At 42.8% G+C, this 22,354-nt stretch overlaps 1 protein-coding gene across 1 annotated transcript; it reads left to right on the top strand.

Annotated features, from left to right (window-relative positions):
* Positions 1–17,748: 17,748 nt before the first annotated feature.
* LOC127305878 (peptidyl-prolyl cis-trans isomerase CYP40) lies at positions 17,749–22,188 on the top strand. The gene is made up of 10 exons (XM_051336471.2): positions 17,749–18,105; positions 19,520–20,020; positions 20,332–20,419; positions 20,532–20,584; positions 20,771–20,875; positions 21,256–21,331; positions 21,423–21,460; positions 21,543–21,623; positions 21,794–21,857; positions 21,937–22,188. Exons 1-9 carry the CDS (start codon positions 17,890–17,892, stop codon positions 21,812–21,814), a joined length of 1,179 nt encoding a protein of 392 aa, XP_051192431.1. The 5' UTR covers positions 17,749–17,889; the 3' UTR covers positions 21,815–21,857; positions 21,937–22,188.
* The last annotated feature ends 166 nt before the right edge of the window (positions 22,189–22,354 follow it).

The raw sequence follows: 22,354 nt of genomic DNA, 5'->3' as shown, positions 1-22,354 counted from the left end.
TCTTAACTTACAAGGTAACACTAAAAAGCATGTTTCAAATCTCGTGGTTCGTATAGCTCAACTAAATGATACTCTTGAGAAAAATGTCAAATAGAGAGAGAAGACTCTCTTGAAATACATGCTCTTAAAAATGCTCTTGAGGAATGCCAAGAAACCATAGCGTCTCTTGAAGAGAGGCTAGAAAATCTTGAAGAGCCTCAAGATAAAATTAACAAACTCACTAAAGCTAGAGATCTTGCTAGAGCTAAGACTAAAGTGCTTATAAAGGAAAAGGCCAAATTTGGTGTTGATCATGAGAAACTTGTGAAGGATCTGGATGAACTAGACAAGGCTCACAAAGCCTTGAAGAGTGAATACTCTCTCCTCTCCAAGTCTAATGAGCAACTTCAAATTAGGCTTGCTTCATATGACATACCTAGTACCTCTACTCCTTCATGTGATCATGCAAATATTATTGAGGAAAATGCTAGGTTGAAGGATGAACTTGCTAAGGCCTCCTCTCCCCAAAGTAAACTTTCCTTGGATGATCTTTTGAGTAAGCAAAGGTCAAACAATGGGAAGGAGGGACTTGGTTTTAATGCCAAGGCTAAAAAGGCAAACAAGAAAAAGGCCAAGCCCGCACAAGAGAAGAAGAAAGCCACCACTAATGGTGAAGCCCCTAAGGGAAAATCCATTAATGATGATGATGCGGGAATTGATAACCCTCACTATGTTCTATTTAAAGATTATTATGGTGATGTTTATGCCAAATATGTTGGCCCATATGATGGTTATGTTGCTTGGTCTATTTGGGTCCCAAAGACCCTTATTGCTAACAAAAGAGGACCCATTGAGAAATGGGTACCTAAATCCAAGAATTGATCTCATGTAGGACTATGCCGCCGGAGGTTCAAAATGAGTACTTGATTGTGGATGTACAAGTCATATGACCGGCGGCAAGAACCTCGTCAAGGAGTTGAGGTCCAATATAAATAATATCACTCTCTCCTTTGGCGATAATTCTACATCTGAGGTATTGGGTTTTCGCAAGGTTGTGGTTGCACACAACATTACTCTTGTGGATGTCATGCTTGTCAAAACCCTTGGTTACAATTTACTTTCCGTTTCCGCCCTTGGTAAGATGGGTTTCGCCGTCTTTATTGATAATGATATTGTGGTCCTCTTGTGGAGAAAGACTCTAAAAGTCGCTTTCGTTGGGTATCGCGAACACAACTTGTATGTGGTGTACTTTTCGGGGACCACCACGACAAGTGCGATGTGCCTATTCGGAAAGGCGGATGTGGGTTGGTTGTGGCATCGCCACTTAGCCCATGTCAACATGAGAACTTTGCAAAGTCTTCACAAGGGGAACCATATTGTGGGACTAATGGAAAATGTGTCTTTTGCCAAAGATCGTGTTTGTAGGGCTTGTGTTGAAGGCAAAATGCATGACTCTCCGCATCCAAGCAAGACTATCATCTCTTCCAAGAGGATCTTGGAGCTCCTTCATGTGGATCTCTTTGGTCCCATCTCTCATGCAAGTCTTGGTCCAAAGAAACATTGCTTGGTGATTGTTGATGACTACTCAAGATACACCTGGGTCTACTTTCTCAAGACGAAATATGAGACTCAACAAAATTCATTGACTTTGCTACCGAGGTGCAACGCCAACACAACCTCCTCATTATGGCAATAAGAAGTGACAACGGCTTCGAGTTCAAGAACTATACACTCAATGATTTTCTTAGTGATGAGGGGATTCAACATCAATATTCCGCTGCTTACACCCCTCAACAAAATGGTGTTGTGGAGAGGAAGAACCGGACTCTTATGGATATGGCAAGATCTATGATGGCAGAGTATAAATCCCGCTATAACTTTTGGGCCGAAGCCATCTCCACCGCTTGCCACTCCTCTAACCGGCTCTATCTCCGCAAGGGCTTGAACAAGACACCATATGAAATACTCACCGGGAACAAGCCTAATATCTCATACTTCAAGGTGTTCGGGTGTAAGTGTTTCTACAAAATCAAAGGAGTCTGTTTATCTAAATTAGCTCCTAAAGCTATGGACGGTATATTTGTTGGTTACGGTGCCAAATCTCACCCTTATAGAGTGTTTGATGTATCCTCCGGGATTATCATCGAATCTTGTAGTGTGAAGTTCGAAGAAAATGATGGCTCCCAAGTGGGGCAAGTTGATGTATGTGCAGGTGATGAAATACCTCAAGATGCCATAGTAAGAATGGGTGTGGGATTTTTCCGCCCATTGAGGGACACGATGTGGCGTCTCGGGAAGGACTATGCTCTACCACGGTGGAGCCCTCATCTTCTCAACATCAACAAACTCCATCTAGTGAAGCAAATGATGCACCAACTCAAGAACAAGAACAAGACCCGCCCTCTTGTGTGCAAGATCAAGGACAAGATCAACCAAGCATTCATGATGGATCCAATGAGGATCCATTCAATTTGTGTCATTCACCTCATAATGTCCAAGATCAAGTACATGATGTTGAGTGATACATCTCGAACGTATCGATAATTTCTTATGTTCCATGCTTGTTTTATGATGATACACACATGTTTTATACATACTTTATGTCATATTTATGCATTTTACGGCACTAACCTATTAACAAGATGCCGAAGAGCCAGTTGCTGTTTTCTGCTGTTTTTGGTTTCAGAAATCCTAGTAAGGAAATATTATCGGAATTGGACGAAATCAACGCCCAGGGTCTTATTTTTCCACGAAGCTTCCAGAAGTCCGAAAGGGAAACGAAGTGGGGCGACGAGGCGCCGCCACACTAGGGCCGCGCGGCCCAAGGGGGGCCCGCGCCGCCCTAGCGTGTGGCCCCCTCGTCAGCCCTCCGACTCCGCCCTTCCGCCTACTTAAAGCCTTCGTCGAGAATATCCCAGTACCGAGAGCCACGATACGGAAAACCTTCCAGAGACGCCGCCGCTAATCCCATCTCGGGGGATTCAGGAGATCGCCTCCGGCACCCTGCCGGAGAGGGGAATCATCTCCCGGAGGACTCTTCATCGCCATGATCGCCTCCGGAGTGATGTGTGAGTAGTTCACCCCTGGACTATGGGTCCATAGCAGTAGCTAGATGGTTGTCTTCTCCTCATGTGCTATCATTGTTCGATCTTGTGAGCTGCCTAACATGATCAAGATCATCTATTTGTAATGCTACATGTTGCGTTTATTGGGATCCGATGAATATGGAATACTATGTTATGTTGATTATCAATCTATCATCTATGTGTTGTTTATGATCTTGCATGCTCTCCGTTATTAGTAGAGGCTCTGGCCAGGTCGTTACTTGTAACTCCAAGAGGGAGTATTTTTGCTCGATAGTGGGTTCATGCCTCCATTAAATCTGGGACAGTGACAGAAAGTTCTAAGGTTGTGGATGTGTTGTTGCCACTAGAGATAAAACATCAATGCTATGTCTAAGGATATTTGTGTTGATTACATTACGCACCATACTTAATGCAATTGTCTGTTGTTTGCAACTTAATACTGGAAGGGGTGCGGACGCTAACCGAAGGTGGACTTTTTAGGCATAGATGCATGCTGGATAGCGGTCTATGTACTTTGTCGTAATGCCCAATTGAATTTCACACTACTCATCATAACATGTATGTGCATTGTCATGCCATCTTTATTTGTCAATTGCCCAACTGTAATTTGTTCACCCAACATGCTATTTCTTATTGGAGAGACACCACTAGTGAACTGTGGACCCCGGTCCATTCTTTAGATCGAATACAATCTACTACAATACTTGTTCTTACTGTTTTCTGCAAACATCATCATCCACACTATACATCTAATCCTTTGTTACAGCAAGCCGGTGAGATTGACAACCTCACTGTCACGTTGGGGCAAAGTAATTTGGTTGTGTTGTGCAGGTTCCACGTTGGCGCCAGAATCCCTGGTGTTGCGCCGCACTACACTCCGCCACCATCAACCTTCAACGTGCTTCTTGGCTCCTACTGGTTCGATAAACCTTGGTTTCTTACTGAGGGAAAACTTGCTGTTGTACGCATCACACCTTCCTCTTGGGGTTCCCAACGGACGCGTGCTGTACGCGTATCAAGCTCTTTTTCTGGCACCGTTGCCGGGGAACGAAGAAAAGTTACACCACAAAGATTTTCAACTCCCACGTCAACAGCTCTTTTTCTGGCGCCGTTGCCGGGGAGATCAAGACACGCTGCAAGGGGAGTCTCCACTTCCAATCTCTTTACTTTGTTTTTGTCTTGCTTTATTTTATTTACTACTTTGTTTGCTGCATTATATCAAAAAAAAAAATAGTTACTTGCTTTACTTTATTTACTGTCTTGTTTGCAATATTAAAAAACACAAAAAAATTAGTTACTTGCATTTACTTTATCTAGTTTGCTTTATTTACTACTGCTAAAATGGGTACTCCTAAAAATACTAAGTTGTGTGATTTCACAAACACAAATAATAATGATTTCTTATGCACACCTATTGCTCCACCTGCTACTACAGCAGAATTCTTTGAAATTAAACCTGCTTTACTGAATCTTGTTATGAGAGAGCAATGTTCTGGTGTTAGTTCTGATGATGTTGCTGCCCATCTTAATAATTTTGTTGAATTATGTGAAATGCAAAAGTATAAGGATGTAGATGGTGACATTATAAAATTAAAATTGTTTCCTTTCTCATTAAGAGGAAGAGCTAAAGATTGGTTGCTATCTTTGCCTAAGAATAGTATTAATTCATGGACTAAATGTAAGGATGCTTTCATTGGTAGATATTATCCTCCTGCTAAAATTATATCTTTGAGAAGTAGCATAATGAATTTTAAGCAATTGGATAATGAGCATGTTGCTCAAGCATGGGAAAGAATGAAATCTTTGGTTAAAATTTGCCCTACCCATGGACTGACTACTTGGATGATCATCCAAACCTTTTATGCAGGATTGAATTTTTCTTCACGGAACCTATTGGATTCAGCTGCTGGAGGTACTTTTATGTCCATCACTCTAGGCGCCGCAACAAAGCTTCTTGATAATATGATGATTAATTACTCTGAATGGCACACGGAAAGAGCTCCACAAGGTAAGAAGGTAAATTCTGTCGAAAAAACCTCCTCCTTGAGTGATAAGATTGACGCTATTATGTCTATGCTTGTGAATGGTAGGACTAATGTTGATCCTAATAATGTTCCTTTAGCTTCATTGGTTGCTCAAGAAGAGCATGTTGATGTGAACTTCATTAAAAATAATAATTTCAACAACAATGCTTATAGGAATAATTCTGGTAATAACTATAGGCCATATCCTTCTAATAATGGTAATGGTTATGGTAATTATTATGGGAATTCTTACAACAATAATAGGAATGTACCCCTGGACTTGAAGCCATGCTTAAAGAATTTATTAGTACACAAACTGCTTTTAACAAAACTGTTGAAGAAAAGCTTGGTAAAATTGATATACTTGCTTCTAAAGTTGATAGTCTTGCTGCTGATGTTGATCTTTTGAAATCAAAAGTTATGCCTAATGAAACTAAATATATTAAGTCATTTTCTACAGCAAACGCCATCCAAGTTAGAATTAATAAGAATATAAGATTGATGGCCGAATTGCGTGCTAGGTGGGAAAAAGAAGAAGATGCTAAAGAGAATAATGTAGCTATAGTTTGGACTATTACCACCACTAGCAATGCTAATGCTTCACATGTTTCTAAACCTCCTACTATCAATGGTAAAATAATTGGTGTTGGCAATGTTTCTACTCCTAATGCAAAGCTTGCAAAACTGCCTGAAACTACTAAAACTGCTGAAACTGCTTGTGATAAAACTGCTGAATTTTTTTCAAATATTGGGGACAATGATCCCATTGCTGTACATTATAATGGTTTAGATTTTGATGATTGTCACATCTCTAAAGTTATAAATTTCTTACAAAAACTTGCTGAAAGTCCTAATGCTAGTGCTATAAATTTGGCCTTTACAAAATATATTACAAATGCTCTCATAAAAGCTAGAGAAGAGAAACTAAAACTTGAAACTTCTATTCCTAGGAAGTTAGAAGATGGTTGGGAGCCCATCATTAAGATGAAGGTCAATGATTTTGATTGTAATGCTTTATGTGATCTTGGTGCAAGTATTTCCGTTATGCCTAAGAAAATCTATGATATGCTTGAGTTGCCACCACTGAAAAATTGTTATTTGGATGTTAATCTTGCTGATAATTCTACAAAGAAACCTTTGGGGAGGATTGATAATGTTCACATTACAGTTAACAATAACCTTGTCCCCGTTGATTTTGTTGTGTTGGATATTGAATGCAATGCATCTTGTCCCATTATATTGGGAAGACCTTTTCTTCGAACTATTGGTGCTATTATTGATATGAAGGAAGGTAATATTAAATATCAATTCCCTCTCAAGAAAGGTATGGAACACTTCCCTAGAAAGAGAATGAAGTTACCTTTTGATTCTATCATTAGAACAAATTATGATGTTGATGCTTCGTCTCTTGATAACACTTGATACACACTTTCTGCGCCTAGCTGAAATGAGTTAAAGAAAAGCGCTTATGGGAGACAACCCATAATTTTACTTCTGCACTTTTGTTTTATATTTGAGTCTTGGAAGTTTTTACTACTGTAGCAATCACTCCTTATCTTTATTTTGTTGCATTGTTGTGCCAAGTAAAGTCTTTGATAGTAAGGTTCATACTAGATTTGGATTACTGCGCAGAAACAGGTAGGTAACTCAGAAAAATCTGCCAATTTACGTGAGTAATCCTCATATATGTAGCAACTTTCATTCAATTTGAGCATTTTCATTCGAGCAAGTCTGGTGCACCTAAAAAATTCGTCTTTACGGACTGTTCTGTTTTGAAAGATTCTGCCTTTTATTTCGCATTGCCTGTTTTGCTATGTTTGATGGATTTCTTTATTCCATTAACTTTCAGTAGCTTTGTGCAATGTCCAAAAGTGTTAAGAATGATTATTTCACCTATGAACATGTGAATTTTGATTATGCACTAACCCTCTAATGAGTTGTTTTGAGTTTGGTGTGGAGGAAGTTTTCAAGGATCAAGAGAGGAGGATGATACAATATGATCAAGGAGAGTGAAAGCTCTAAGCTTGGGGATGCCCCCGGTGGTTCATCCCTGCATATCTCAAGAAGACTCAAGCATCTAAGCTTGGGGATGCCTGGGGCATCCCCTTCTTCATCGACAACATTATCAGGTTCCTCTAGTGAAACTATATTTTTATTCCGTCACATCTTATGTGCTTTACTTGGAGCGTCTGTATGTTTTTGTTTTGTTTTGTTTGAATAAATTGGATCCTAGCATTCATTGTGTGAGAGAGAGAGACACGCTCCGTTGTTGTATATGAACATATATGTTCTTAGCTTTATTCTTAATGTTCATGGCGAAGGTTGAAACTGCTTCATTAATCATTATATGGTTGGAAACAGAAAATGCTACATGTGGTAATTGGTATAATATCTTGAATAATTTGATACTTGGCAATTGTTGTGCTCATATGGATCATGTTTAAGCTCTTGCATCATATACTTTGCACCTATTAGTGAAGAAATACATAGAGCTTGCTAAAATTTGGTTTGCATGATTGGTCTCTCTAAGGTCTAGATATTTTCTAGTAAGGGTTTGAACAACAAGGAAGACAGTGTAGAGTTTTATAATGCTTGCAATATGTTCTTATGTGAGTTTTGCTGTACCGGTTCATAATTGTGTTTGCTTCAAACAACCTTGCTAGCCTAAGCCTTGTATTGAGAGGGATTACTTCTCATGCATCCAAAATCCTTGAGCCAAAAACTATGCCACTTGTGTCCACCATACCTACCTACTACATGGTATTTCTCTGCCATTCCAAAGTAAATTGCTTGAGTGCTACCTTTAAAATTACATTCTTTATCTTTGCAATATATAGCTCATGGGAAAAATAGCTTAAAAACTATTGTGGTATTGAATATGTACTTATGTATCTTATTTCCTAATAAGTTGCTTGTTGAGTGATAACCATGTTCCTGGGGACGCCATCAACTATCTTTGTTGAATATCATGTGAGTTGCTATGCATGTTCGTCTTGTCTGAAGTAAGGGTGATTTATCATGAGTTGAATGGTTTGAGCATGCATATTGTTAGAGAAGAACATTGGGCCGCTAACTAAAGCCATGATCCATGGTGGAAGTTTCAGTTTTGGACAACAATCCTCAATCTCTTATGAGAATATTATTTTTTGTTGAATGCTTATGCATTAAAGAGGAGTCCATTATCTGTTGTCTATGTTGTCCCGGTATGGATGTCTAAGTTGAGAATAATCAAAAGCGAGAAATCCAATGCGAGCTTTCTCCTTAGACCTTTGTACATGCGGCATAGAGGTACCCCTTTGTGATACTTGGTTAAAACATATGTTATGCGATGATAATCCATGTAAATCCGAGCTAATTAGGACAAGGTGCGGGCACTATTGGTAATCTATGCATGAGGCTTGCAACTTGTAGGATATATTATACATAATACATATGCTTTATTACTACCGTTGACAAAATTGTTTCTTGTTTTCAAAATAAAAGCTCTAGCACAAATATAGCAATCCATGCTTCCCTCTATGAAGGGCCATTCTTCTACTTTTATGTTGAGTCAGTTTACCTACTTCCTTCCATCTTAGAAGCAAACACTTGTGTTAACTGTGCATTGATTCTTACATACTTGCATATTTGCATTCATCATATTACTTTGCATTGACAATATCCATGAGATATACATGTTACAAGTTGAAAGCAACCGCTGAAACTTAAATCTTCCTTTGTGTTGCTTCAATGCCTTTACTTTTAATTTATTTCTTTATGAGTTAACTCTTATGCAAGACTTATTGATGCTTGTCTTGAAAGTACTATTCATGAAAAGTCTTTGCTATATGATTCAGTTGTTTACTCATTGTCTTTACCATTGCTTCGAATTGCTGCATTCATTACATGTGCTTACAATAGTATTGATCAAGATTATGATAGCATGTCACTTCAGAAATTATCTTTGTTATCGTTTACCTACTCGAGGATGAGTAGGAACTAAGCTTGGGGATGCTGATACCTCCAACGTATCGATAATTTCTTATGTTCCATGCTTGTTTTATGATAATACACACATGTTTTATACATACTTGATGGCATATTTATGCATTTTCCGGCACTAACCTATTAACAAGATGCCGAAAAGTCAGTTACTGTTTTCTGCTGTTTTTGGTTTCAGAAATCCTAGTAAGGAAATATTCTCAGAATTGGACGAAATCAACGCCCAGGGTCTTTTTTTTTTCCACGAAGCTTCCAGAAGTCCGAAAGGGAAACGAAGTGGGGCGACGAGGCGCCGCCACACTAGGGCCGCGTGGCCTAAGGGGGGCCCGCGCCGCCCTAGCGTGTGACCCCCTCGTCAGCCCTCCGACTCCGCCCTTCCGCCTACTTAAAGCCTTCGTCGAGAATATCCCAGTACCGACAGCCACGATACGGAAAACCTTCCAGAGACGCCGCCGCCGCCAATCCCATCTCGGGGGATTCAGGAGATCGCCTCCGGCACCCTGCCGGAGAGGGGAATCATCTCCCGGAGGACTCTTCATCGCCATGATCGCCTCCGGAGTGATGTGTGAGTAGTTCACCCCTGGACTATGGGTCCATAGCAGTAGCTAGATGGTTGTCTTCTCCTCATGTGCTATCATTGTTCGATCTTGTGAGCTGCCTAACATGATCAAGATCATCTATTTGTAATGCTACATGTTGCGTTTGTTGGGATCCGATGAATATGGAATACTATGTTATGTTGATTATCAATCTATCATCTATGTGTTGTTTATGATCTTGCATGCTCTCCGTTATTAGTAGAGGCTCTGGCCAAGTCGTTACTTGTAACTCCAAGAGGGAATATTTATGCTCGATAGTGGGTTCATGCCTCCATTAAATCTGGGACAGTGACAGAAAGTTCTAAGGTTGTGGATGTGCTGTTGCCACTAGGGATAAAACATCAATGCTATGTCTAAGGATATTTGTGTTGATTACATTACGCACCATACTTAATGCAATTGTCTGTTGTTTGCAACTTAATACTGGAAGGGGTGCGGACGCTAACCCGAAGGTGGACTTTTTAGGCATAGATGCATGCTGGATAGCGGTCTATGTACTTTGTCGTAATGCCCAATTGAATTTCACACTACTCATCATAACATGTATGTGCATTGCCATGCCATCTTTATTTGTCAATTGCGCAACTATAATTTGTTCACCCAACATGCTGTTTCTTATTGGAGAGACACCACTAGTGAACTATGGACCCCGGTCCATTCTTTACATCGAATACAATCTACTGCAATACTTTTTCTTACTGTTTTCTGCAAACATCATCATCCACACTATACATCTAATCCTTTGTTACAGCAAGCCGGTGAGATTGACAACCTCACTGTCACGTTGGGGCAAAGTAATTTGGTTGTGTTGTGCAGGTTCCACGTTGGCGCCGGAATCCCTGGTGTTGCGCTGCACTACACTCCGCCACCATCAACCTTCAACGTGCTTCTTGGCTCCTACTGGTTCGATAAACCTTGGTTTCTTACTGAGGGAAAACTTGATGCTGTACGCATCACACCTTCCTCTTGGGGTTCCCAACGGACGCGTGCTATACGCGTATCATTGAGCACTCTCAAGAAATTGAGGAAGCTCAAGTTGAAGGTCAAGACGGGGACCCAAATGATCAAGTTGATCAAGTGATACCTCCAAGGCCAACAAGAACCAAGGAGGAGATCGAGGCCCGTCGTCTAGCAAGAAGAGAAAGGAACCTTGAAATTGGTGAACACACACATGACAAGGTCCTTGGTGATGTGAGGGCAAGTGTTTCCACAAGAAGGAAATTGGCTAACTTTAGCAATCATCATGCTTATATCTCCTTAGTGGAACCCAAGAAAGTATTTGAAGCCCTTGAAGATTCGGATTGGTTGGAAGCTATGCACGAGGAACTCAACAACTTCAAGCGCAACAAAGTATGGACCTTAGTAGAGAAGCCAAAGGGGTGCCGCAATGTTATAGGCACTAAATGGATTTTCAAGAACAAGCAAGATGAGTTTGGAAATGTTGTGAGGAACAAGGCAAGATTGGTGGCACAAGGTTTCTCTCAAGTTGAAGGAATTTACTTTGGAGAGACTTATGCTCCCGTTGCTCGTCTTGAGTCCATCCGTATCCTTCTTGCTTATGCATCGCATCATAACTTTAAGTTACAACAAATGGATGTGAAAAGTGCATTTCTTAATGGTCCTTTGCATGAAGAGGTTTATGTTAAGCAACCCCCGGGGTTTGAGGATCTCAACTTCCCTAACCATGTCTATAAGCTTGATAAAGCACTTTATGGTCTCAAACAAGCTCCTAGAGCTTGGTACGAGCACCTTAAAGAATTATTGGTAGACCGTGGGTTTGATGTTGGGCTAATCGATCCCACTCTTTTTACTAAGAGGGTCAATGGGGAGCTTTTCGTTTGCCGATTATATGTTGATGATATTATCTTTGGCTCTACTAACAAAGCTTTCAATGATGAATTCTCAAAGCTTATGACCGATAGGTTTGAGATGTCTATGATGGGAGAGATGAAGTTCTTCCTTGGTTTTGAGATCAAGCAATTGAGGGAAGGAACCTTCATCAATCAAGCAAAATATCTCCAAGACATGCTCAAGAGGTTCAAGATGACCGAGTTGAAGGGTGTAGCCACTCCTATGGTTACTAAATGTCATCTTGCACTTGATCCCAATGGTAAAGAGGTGGATCAAAAGGTATATCGCTCCATGATTGGATCCTTGCTTTACCTTTGTGCATCTAGACCGGACATAGTGTTGAGTGTTGGTGTGTGTGCAAGGTATCAAGCTTCTCCTAAGGAGAGCCACATGATGGCTCTCAAAAGAATCTTTCGGTATTTGGTTGATACCCCAAGATATGGTATTTGGTACCCTAAAGGCTCAAGTTTTATTCTCAATGGATACACCGATGCAGATTGGGCGGGAGACAAGGATGATAGGAAATCAACTTTCAGGGCTTGCCAATTCCTTGGAAGGTCCTTGGTGTGTTGGTCTTCTAAGAAGCAAAATTGTATATCTCTCTTCACTGCCGAAGCCGAATATGTTTCCGCCGCAAGTGGATGCACTCAATTGTTATGGATGAGGCAAACTTTTAAGGAATACAGTGTCATTTGTGACAAAGTGCCTCTATTATGTGACAATGAAAGTGCCATCAAGATTGCCTATAATCCGGTGCAACATTCAAGAACGAAGCATATTGAGATCCGGAATCATTTCATTAGGGATCATGTTGCCCGTGGTGATATTGAGCTCATCTATGTACCTACCAAAGATCAACTTGCCGATATATTCACGAAGCCTCTTGACGAAACAAGGTTCTCTTATTTGAGGAATGAGCTAAATATCATTGATTCAAGGAGTATAGCTTGACCATCTTGCAAACACACCTTTGTCTCAAAACGTTATTTGGTTTAGATGTGGGCATGGAAATAGGGGGAGTGCAGTTTAAATTATTGAGCTATCCCTCCCCCATAATGCCAACATTAAGAAATCATTCTCTTTATATCATATGTTGATATGTGAGCTTCAATGATGAGTAGTGGTTTGGACCCAAGATATATCTTCGCGGTGCCATGCCATAACACTCATATATGGTGGCCTAGGCCACCACACTCTTCTTTGTGAAGAGTTGGAGTTATTTGGATCTTATTGCCTTTTATTTGACAACTCCTTGTTCTTATGGGAAATCACTCTAGTTTGTCCTTATTTGCTCATATCTTGCAAACTTGAGTGATCATGTACCATTAACAGTTTGAGCCTTCTAAACCTAAGCCTACACTCACCTATAAGCCATTTCCATCTTGCTCATATGTCATGTTTTGGTAAAAAACTTGGAGTTTGAGGATTTTCGGTCGGATGATCTAGGTTGCCCCATCTTATTGGTAAATATGCATCTTATATGTGACGTGATACATTATTGCATCACATATGGGTTTATGCAAATAACCAACAAAAGATAGGCAGGATTTCCGGTGTTCTGGAAATTTCCAGAAAACCGGATAATCCGGCCCCAGGGCAACCTGGAAAATCCGGCCCGGCCGGATTATCCGCCCTAAACTAGGGCCGGATTATCCGGCCTGGGCAGATCATGAAGGGGTTGAGGACGAGGCCGCGGGGGCAAACGGTTCGCAACCAGCCCCCACGCGCGTCCCTCTCCTCTCTCTCCCCTCAAGGTCGCCGGAGCTCCTCCTCCTCGCCGGAGCCGCCCCGTCCGCTCCCTCTCGGAGTTTTTGGGTGGATCGGGTGCCTCTCCTCCCTAGCTATCATCTCCTCCAAGCGGCTTCCCCAATGGATGCGGGTATGACTCACAATCCCTAACCCTAGGTGTTGTGATTTATATGTGCTATTTTCTTGGTGGAGATGGTGTCTAGTTGTTCCAAATCTTGTGTAGTATACTCCTCTTGCATGCTATAAGGCCGATCTAGTCGTAGACAAGTTTTTGATTGCAATTTCTGCAGATCCGCAGGGCCGGATTATCCGGCCCCTGTGCTAACCGGATTATCCGGTCGGGCCGGATTATCCGCCCCTCGGGGACACCGGATTATCCGGCCTGGAGCTTCACCGCTGCTGCAGTATTGATTCAATCTATCATGTCTATACTTCTACCGACTTTTAGTATGTTTCTAGAGTACATTACTGTATCATACATGACTTATGAGCATTACCTTCTCTTTGTTATCCGTCTTTGCTTCTCACAGGTAGTGTTTCTCGGGGTTCTCGGAGACGCCCAAGGCATGACCGGTCAAGTGATGAATTTGCACCGAATGCTCCTCGCAAGTCCACCGCTACAAGACGGAAGAACAAGGCACCAAGGGAGAACTACAAAACTATGGACAGTGTCTCTTATGCAGCAATCCGTATGAAGAACTGGTATGAAGACCTTGTAAGGGATGATGAGATAGAGGACAAGCGCTTCTGGTGTTTGGAGCAGGAGTTCATCTACAAGGATATATATGAGCCCATGAAGAAAGTGCGACCCATGCAAGCAATCAATGTGGATGATCTGGCTGTCAATAATCATTTTGAGGATCCCATCTGGGTGACTGGTAAGATGGGTTTGCAGGATCTGATGAAGATTCAGTGTGACTACAGTTCAGAGTTGATTAAGCAATTCTTTGCTACTCTGGCCTTCAAGAAAGATGGGAGCGCACTATGGAATGGATGTCTGGCTCCACTCATTGTGAGGCAACCTTGCGCCGGTTTGATTCTATTCTTGGACTTCCTGCAGAACGAGGCCTTCGCCTCCATGGTCCTTAGAAGACGGATAAAAAGGTGCTTTATGATCTCTATGACTCGTTTGGAGCGGTTGGTTCTACCAAGGGTTTGCTTCCCATCTACAGTCAGGTGCTGCATTTCCTTCGAGCCACCATTGCTCCAAGTGGTGGAAACAATGATGCACTTCGTGGAGCTCTTGTGGATCTTATGCACCTCAGCCTTAAGTGTGCTCGTGATAGTAATGAGGAACATGACTTCTCTCTTGATATCATGGACTTCATCTTTAATGAGATTCATGATGCCATGGTCTCCCGGACCTCCATACCATATGCACCATATATCCAGCTCCTCATCAACAACTCTGTGGCCATGAATGAAGACTTGAGCCGATTCCCATTGGAGAAGCACACTGTCAAGAATGCTTACAAGAAGAAGTCGGTTCCCCATGCTGTACCTGCTCATGACTCCTTTGTGGGAGATGCTCGCACTAGTGGTTTTGCCCCTGCTCGCCATGTTGATCTTCCTGCCATGAAGAAGCAAATGAGGAAGCTTAGTTGGTTTCAACGCCACATTCTGTGCATGAATATTGAGATTCATAAGGAGAACTATGCGGCCAGCCGAGAGCATTCTGAGATTCAGCATACTCAGGCGGTCATTCTTCATAAGCTTAGTGGTGAGCAAGGACCTCCGCCTCAGCCTCCTATTCACCCAGGTTGCAGTGGGTGGCACTCTTCACAGGTTCCGTGGAATGATCTTGAGGACTGCATTTAGAGGGCCAACTACACTCGCAGCTCTCCTCCTGCCCCTGACACTGAAGATGAAGAAGAGGAACAGGAGTACCAGAACGAGGACGAAGAGGGCTCCGAGTGATCTCCATGGGGCGAGTAGCATCGTGCTTTTCCCCTTTTTGGCATCTCGATGCTAAAGGGGGAGAAGTGTTCTATTAGGACTTCTCTCGGGGATTTGCATGGTTTGGGCAAAAGCATATGCGTTTATCATTCCTTTATTGCTTGTGTTCCCCCTTATTTGAACTATTTGGTTTGGTTTGTTCCGTTTAAAACTATGTGCTATATGTGGTTGTGAGACATCATGTTAAGGATTTCGGATTTCTGTGTGTTGAGACCAAGGTTTATTATATGGTGTGTGATGTTATATATCCGGTTTTATATATCTCCATATGGGTATGATTTCTATCACCTTGTCTCAACTTCATATTTGTCTATGTCTCTTGTTTGAGCTCATGTTGGATATCTCTTGTGTTGAGGCACCTCACACCTATATGTTGTGTATTTGTATTCAAATGCAAATTACTTGTATGCACACATGTAGGGGGAGTGCCTCTATTTTTTGCCAACATGCTTGCTCTATATAATGTTTTTCTTGCAAATCTGTATATTGTCATCAAACACCAAAAAGGGGGAGATTGAAAGAACATCTCTCACAATATGTTTTGTGTGTTTGATGTCAATATATGTGATACACTAATGTTCGATGAAGTGGTGCAGGGTGTATCTAGGTACATGAATATAAGTGACTTGTGTGGAAAAACGAGTCAAAAGATAGCTGGAAAAGATTCATCGGGCCGGATAATCCGGGCCGGATATTTGCAAAATATCCGGCCCCCATTTTTTGGCTAAGGACTCGTGGCAATGTGGCTCAGTACTACCCTGGACAGGGGCCGGATTTTTGGCCGGATATTTGTCCGGATTTTCCCCAAGGTCGGATAATCCGGGCCGGATATTTTCGAAATATCCGCCCCCCCCCAAAATTGGCTAAGGACCAGAGGCGATGCGGCTCAGTAAGGCTCTGGACATGGGCCAGACATTTGGCCGGATTTTCCCAGGGCCGGATTTTTGGTGGGGGGGGGGGATTATCCGGACCCAACTTAGGCCGGATTATCCGGCCCTCAAAGTGTCCAACGGCTGGATTTTTGGTGGGGGGTATTTATACCCCCCTTCTTCTACCTTGCTCCTTGCTCAATCATTGACTAAAATTCTGCCAAGCCTCACCACCATTAAAGCCACCTCAAGAACTCAAGATTTGCAAGATCTCCTTCCTCCCCCAACCAAAGCTCCTGATCTTTGGAGATTCGAAGGAGAAGACACCGATCTACATTCTCACCGAAGCGATTTACATTTCCCCCTCATTTGTTTGAGGGCTCTCTTGCTAGTGTTCCTCTTTGGATCCCTAGTTGTTTTGTGTTGATGTATTGTTGTTGATTGTTGTGTTGTTACAGATTTGGGAGCCTCCAATTTGGTTGTGGATGTGTGCCCCAAGAACCTTGTAAAGGCCCGGTTTCCGCCTCGAGGAAATCCCTTAGTGGAAGTGGGCTAGGCCTTCGTGGCGTTGCTCACAGGAGATCTGAGTGAAGCCTTCGTGGCTGTTGGTTTGGCTTTCGTAGCAACCACACTCCTCCAAACGTAGACGTACCTTCTTGCAAAGGAAGGGAACTACGGGAATCATCTCCGTGTCATCGCGTGCTCCACTTTCGGTTACCTCTATCCTATTCTATCTCATATATATTACGTAGCTATATCTTGCTTAGTTGGTAACCTTGTCATATAGGTAAATTCACTTAGTTGCATATCTAGAGAATTTACCTTTGTGTCAAGCCTAAATTGAAAAAGAACTAAAAATTGGTTAACACCTATTCACCCCCCCTCTAGGTGCGGCATACGATCCTTTCACCTTCTCCATATTGGGCCGAGCCGGGTATGGTAATAATGGGTACCCGAAGGGTATGCCCATGTCACTCGGCCTTGGCCTCGACTAGACATAGCGTCGTCTCTTCAGATGGTGGCGGCTAGGGTTGGGGAGAGAGCCGCTAGGGTTTGTGTGTGAGAGGGATGATGAGAGGCGGCCCTTGTTATAGGCCAGAGAGAGGCGGGGGAGCGGTGGCGCTCATTAACGCCGACACGGAGAGCTAGGCGCGACGGGACGGTTCCCTGAGCGTTTGCGGAAACTGCACCGCCGCTGCGCTCCAATAACTCCCGTCGCGAGGTAGGCGACGGTTAGGTTAAAATTAAATGTGCCGCTGACGCGTCGGCCCCGCCACTCCCCGCTGGAGTCGACTTTTGGGATGTGTGGCTTACAGGTGGCTCCCATGCCCAAAATTTTCAGCCTCGCGAGGCGCCGGCTCGCCCGATTCGCGCCCTTGGCGAAGGGGCCGTCATAGGGTTGCCAGCGCTTCTATTGCGCTCCAAAAACCGCCAGCACCGTATGGAACATGCTGGTGTGGGCCCATTTTAGCCTCCCGGCCCCCAAAACGCTATCGAGATCACCGGTGAAGATACCCTCAACTGAGGCCTTGAGACATTGTGGTGGGGCCCACCGAAGAGCTCCCCGTACCTCATGCAACAGCAGCATGACAGCAAAACTTGTCCAACCAACACCTTTCCTGGCTCTCTCCTGTTCCCCTCCCTCCTTATTTGAATCAACCAACTCCACACTGCCCCACCCACGCCACCCTACGCAGCGCACCACACCTCCGTACCTCACTCGCCTTGTTTCGCCGCAGCGCCGCCACCACCACCGAGAACTCCGTACCTAGGGTTGCCTCCGCCAAGCGCGGCGATGGAGGGCGACGGCGAGGTCACCGCGGCGGCGGCGGAGGAGGTGGCGAGGAACCCGAGGTGCTACCTCGACGTCAGCATCGGCGGCGACTTGGAGGGGCGCCTCGTGGTGGACCTCTACGCCTCCGTGGTGCCGCGCACGGCGGAGAACTTCCGCGCGCTCTGCACCGGCGAGAAAGGCGTCAGCGCCGCCACCGGCGCGCGGCTCCACTACAAGGTTCCCCCTTTCCCTGCTGCTGGGTTCCCCTGTGCTGCTGTGCTGTTTTGGTACCGCTAGATGTTTTAGGTTCCGGTTCTGTCGGGCGCGATTGTGTCTAGTTTGAGCAAGGTCCCCCTTTCCTGTTAATTCGATTTCGAACACTGTCAGATAACCTGTGCTTCTGCGCATAGATAGGTCCGCACCAGATCATCTGGTTTTACTGGTTTCTGCAATTTCGAGTATAGGATGTTTTATCACTCGAATTCTATCAACCAAAGATGAGTCCTTTGCAGGCCTATTGCTTTGATTGGCCAACTTTGCTGGCTGTCTTTGTTACTGCTAGTGCTATCTTCAGTGTGCAGAACTAGTGCTTGTAATGTTCCAATTAGTCTTTTTTTACTACCTGCTTACCTGTACTACTAGTAACATGCTTCATGTGCTAGTGCCTACTACTGGTGCTGGTACGACTATGGCCCTCCTTCCATTTTGGTGCCATATCATTGCGCATTAGCAGGGCGTCCTACTTCTGTTTCTGGTCCCTTGCAGTACTTGCTCGAACTTGGAAGCACCATACTTTGTAAGAATAATGATGCATTTGATTTTGTGGCCAACTGGCTATATGGTTGGCAATGGACCCTGATATGTTTAAGCAGGGTTTTATGTGGTCATATGGAGTTCATTGGCTGAGAAATTACCATGTGGTGTTTCTAACTTTGAACATATGTCAAAGCTCACCAACTGCATATATAGTCGTGGTTTCTTGCACTTTTTTCTTGACACTATTCCCATTGTAGATTATCCTTGAAGCAGTATCTGTCAGAACCAAGTGTGCCTAGCTTTACGGTGCATGTTATTCTTATTTGGGCTTCAATGGTTCAAATCAAGGACAAACTGGGTGGTTGCACAAGAATCTTATGTCATAAATGTAGATTAACTATTCTCTGGGGATAGTTTCATATTGGTAAATATGTCAACATGCTTAAGTGAGACCACCTGGCATTTAAAATCTTAGGGTCTTCAACTTCAACCATGAATTGGGATGATGATATTTGGAAGCACATAGGTGGTGCAGAGCATTAGTGCACTAGTCATAAATCTTCCACTTAAACTGTTTTTTAGAGGTTCCACTTAACTGATAGAGCGGCAGAGATCCAACTGTGCATAATGGCACTTTTGCACTTTGTACTTCGTAGCGGCGTAGACTCAGACATCTTGGATATCCTTTACTGTCCATTTTCTTCTTCATACAAAAGACAAGATTCCATTTTCTAGTAAGAATGGTTGTGAATGTTAATGCTCAGAGTTACCCTGCCCCTAACCGTTGGATATAGACTAGAGTTGGTTATTCTTCAGGGTTACGATGATTTTGATGTCAACTGCGGGATCTTTAACCTTCAAGTACTCATATTTTTTTGGTAACTTTACTCTTCAGGGATCATGCTTTCATCGTATTGTCAAGGGTTTTATGGTGCAAGGTGGAGATATAACTACTGGCGATGGAACTGGGGGCGAGTCTATATATGGCTTGAACTTTGAGGATGAGAATTTTGTTCTGAAGCACGAGAGGAAAGGGGTGTTATCAATGGCCAATTCTGGCCCCAACACAAATGGATCTCAGTTTTTCATTACTACCACCCGAACTCCACACCTTGACGGGAAACATGTGGTTTTTGGGAGGGTTGTAAAAGGACTGGGGGTGGTTCGCGCAATGGAGCATATTTCTACTGGGGAAGCTGACCTTCCAACATCTGATATCGTTATTGTTGATTGTGGGGAACTGCCAGAAGGTGCAGATAACGGAGTTGTGAATTTCTTCAAAGATGGTGACATGTATCCTGACTGGCCAATTGACCTCGATGAAAAGCCTGCAGACGTTTTGTGGTGGATTAATGCTGTGGATTCTGCAAAGTCTTTTGGAAATGAAAACTTCAAGGTTCGAAATGCTTAATGACTGCACTTTTTACTTAAATTTCTTTGGTTCACATGAGGAAGGTTTCATTGCTGTTGGGTATACTGCATCTGTAATATAAATGCCAAGTCTTTAGCTAAAGCCTAGATGCTCAACCATCTTATATTATGCATATACTAATAGACTACCTCCTATCGGATTTAATCGATGTGGACTGTACTACTTAGAACGCTAGCGATGCTTTCGCTCCGTATCGATCTTTTCCGATCGGAGGGAGTAGTACCTAACTTAATTCCAATTTGGAACTTAGAACTGAAGTTTCTGCCTCTATACAGAAACAGGATTACAAGGCTGCACTCAGAAAGTACAGAAAAGCTATGCGGTATTTAGATATTTGCTGGGAGAAAGAAGAGATAGATCAAGGTAACTGTTTTTTCGTTTCTTGTTGCTGTTTACTTTTGTTAATTCCTCCATATGGTACTTTGGGATAGAGGTACAATTTACTTGCTAATCCTAAGAACCAACTAATGTGCAGAGAACAGCTCAGCGCTGCGGAAAACAAAGTCAATTATACTCACCAATAGTTCTGTAAGTTTCACATCCTGCCAACTTGTTGATGGAAAGATCACAACTGTCTCCCCTCTATAGTATAATATTTCAAGAAATTTAATTTAGCACATCATCAGTGTTTCCTCATCTGGATGTACAGTTCTTTTTCCTTGCAAAAATCATTGTCTCTTACTAGTATATGGAAGTCACTTATAACTTCTTCAGGCATGCAAACTGAAGTTGGGAGATTTGGAGGGTGCTTTATTAGATGCAGACTTTGCGCTGCGTGAAACGGAGGGCAACGCAAAAGCTTTTTTCCGTCAAGGACAGGTTAGTGTTGTGTAATATTATCCATGAACCATATGTACATGTTTTGATAACATTATGATTAGCGAAGCTTGCCTGTTCCCTCATGAATTCTAGACCGATATGCTCTAATTACTTGCATTTATGTGCAAATTAAACTGTCTCATTCGCATGTCTTCATCGTTGTGTGCATCTTAATTTATATGTTGGACATGAAGATGTGCATTCGTTCCACTTGAACATCCTTTTATGTGCATGCGTACTACATTCTACAACTTACATACTACTAAGCATGGTACAGTATGATTTGTAGTCTTTGTCATGTGGTCCTGGGAATATTATTTCCTCTCGCCTTTTTGTCACCTTCCAACTTGGCTTGTCAGTAACAAGGTATTGGGGTGCAGGCACGCATGGCACTCAACAATATTGATGGTGCACTTGAGAGCTTCAAGCTTGCACTGGATTTGGAGCCCAACGATGGTTTGTATACCTATTGCCTCCTGATTGACTATTAGTAAAAGAATCCTCATTTGCAACTATGAATGTTGATTTCTACACTGCTTATCCTCAGGAGGAATTAAACGGGAGGTGGCTGCTGCAAAGAAAAAGGTTAGTTCATTATGGTCATGAATCTTGGACAAATGGGTGTTTATGCAAGATGTTGCTGACTTGCCATCCGCGATTACCCCAGGTTACTGGCAGGCGCGATCTGGAGCGTAAGGCATTTTCCAAGATGTTCGAGACTTCAGGAAGTTCAGAGAAAATTGACGAAGTATATTTTCTAATGCCTCATCCATCACCATTTAAATTCTTTGGTTTAGACCTTTGAGCATAAAATTAATAGATAGTAAACCATTTGGCTGCCAATTGCTGACGTTGTCAAACATGCACCAGATTCTTTCCGTTTGTGGGTAACTGATGATCTTTTTGTTGCTGCTGTAGGTTAAGAACTTATCCCCCTAGTGCAACTTTTCTTAGTTTCACATTCTGGGAGCGTAAGTTTCAGGTGATTCTTAATTTACTGCCATTGTTTCATCGGGTTTGTAGTTTCTCTGTGTTCTGACATCATGGTTTATCTTTTGCAGGTATACTGAGGGAGGTTTTTCAAGGCAGAAAAAAGTGCCATTAGACTACTGAGAACAGTGGGGGCGCACCTGAAGCTTCTGTGTTCCAGTGTAGAGCAGGTCACAATGCCGTCGAAAGAAATGTCTTTCACAGACTGAACTCTATAGACGTCTCTGCTAATTAACAATTTCTCTAGACTGAACATTTTTTGGTCGAGAATTAATGGATCATTGTTGACAACATGAAATGTCTTTTAGCACGCCGTTTGCCTATTTTTGTGCGTTGCCCTTGTTGAACTGTGCCAATTTAACGGCACTACATAATTCAGTGACTTACTCCTAACATTATAAGAGTTAGCTAAAGTCAAGGTAGGTTGCAAGGTTCATAGCCAGACATGGTCCAAATCCAGACTGGGCATAGTTGGTTATGAACGTGAAT

Source organism: Lolium perenne, chromosome 6 (genome assembly GCF_019359855.2).
Source record: "Lolium perenne isolate Kyuss_39 chromosome 6, Kyuss_2.0, whole genome shotgun sequence".
In the NCBI taxonomy this organism is placed as follows: Eukaryota; Viridiplantae; Streptophyta; class Magnoliopsida; order Poales; family Poaceae; genus Lolium; species Lolium perenne.
The sequence above is the reverse complement of the archived record's forward strand: the minus strand, read 5'-3'. Positions and strand labels throughout refer to the sequence as shown.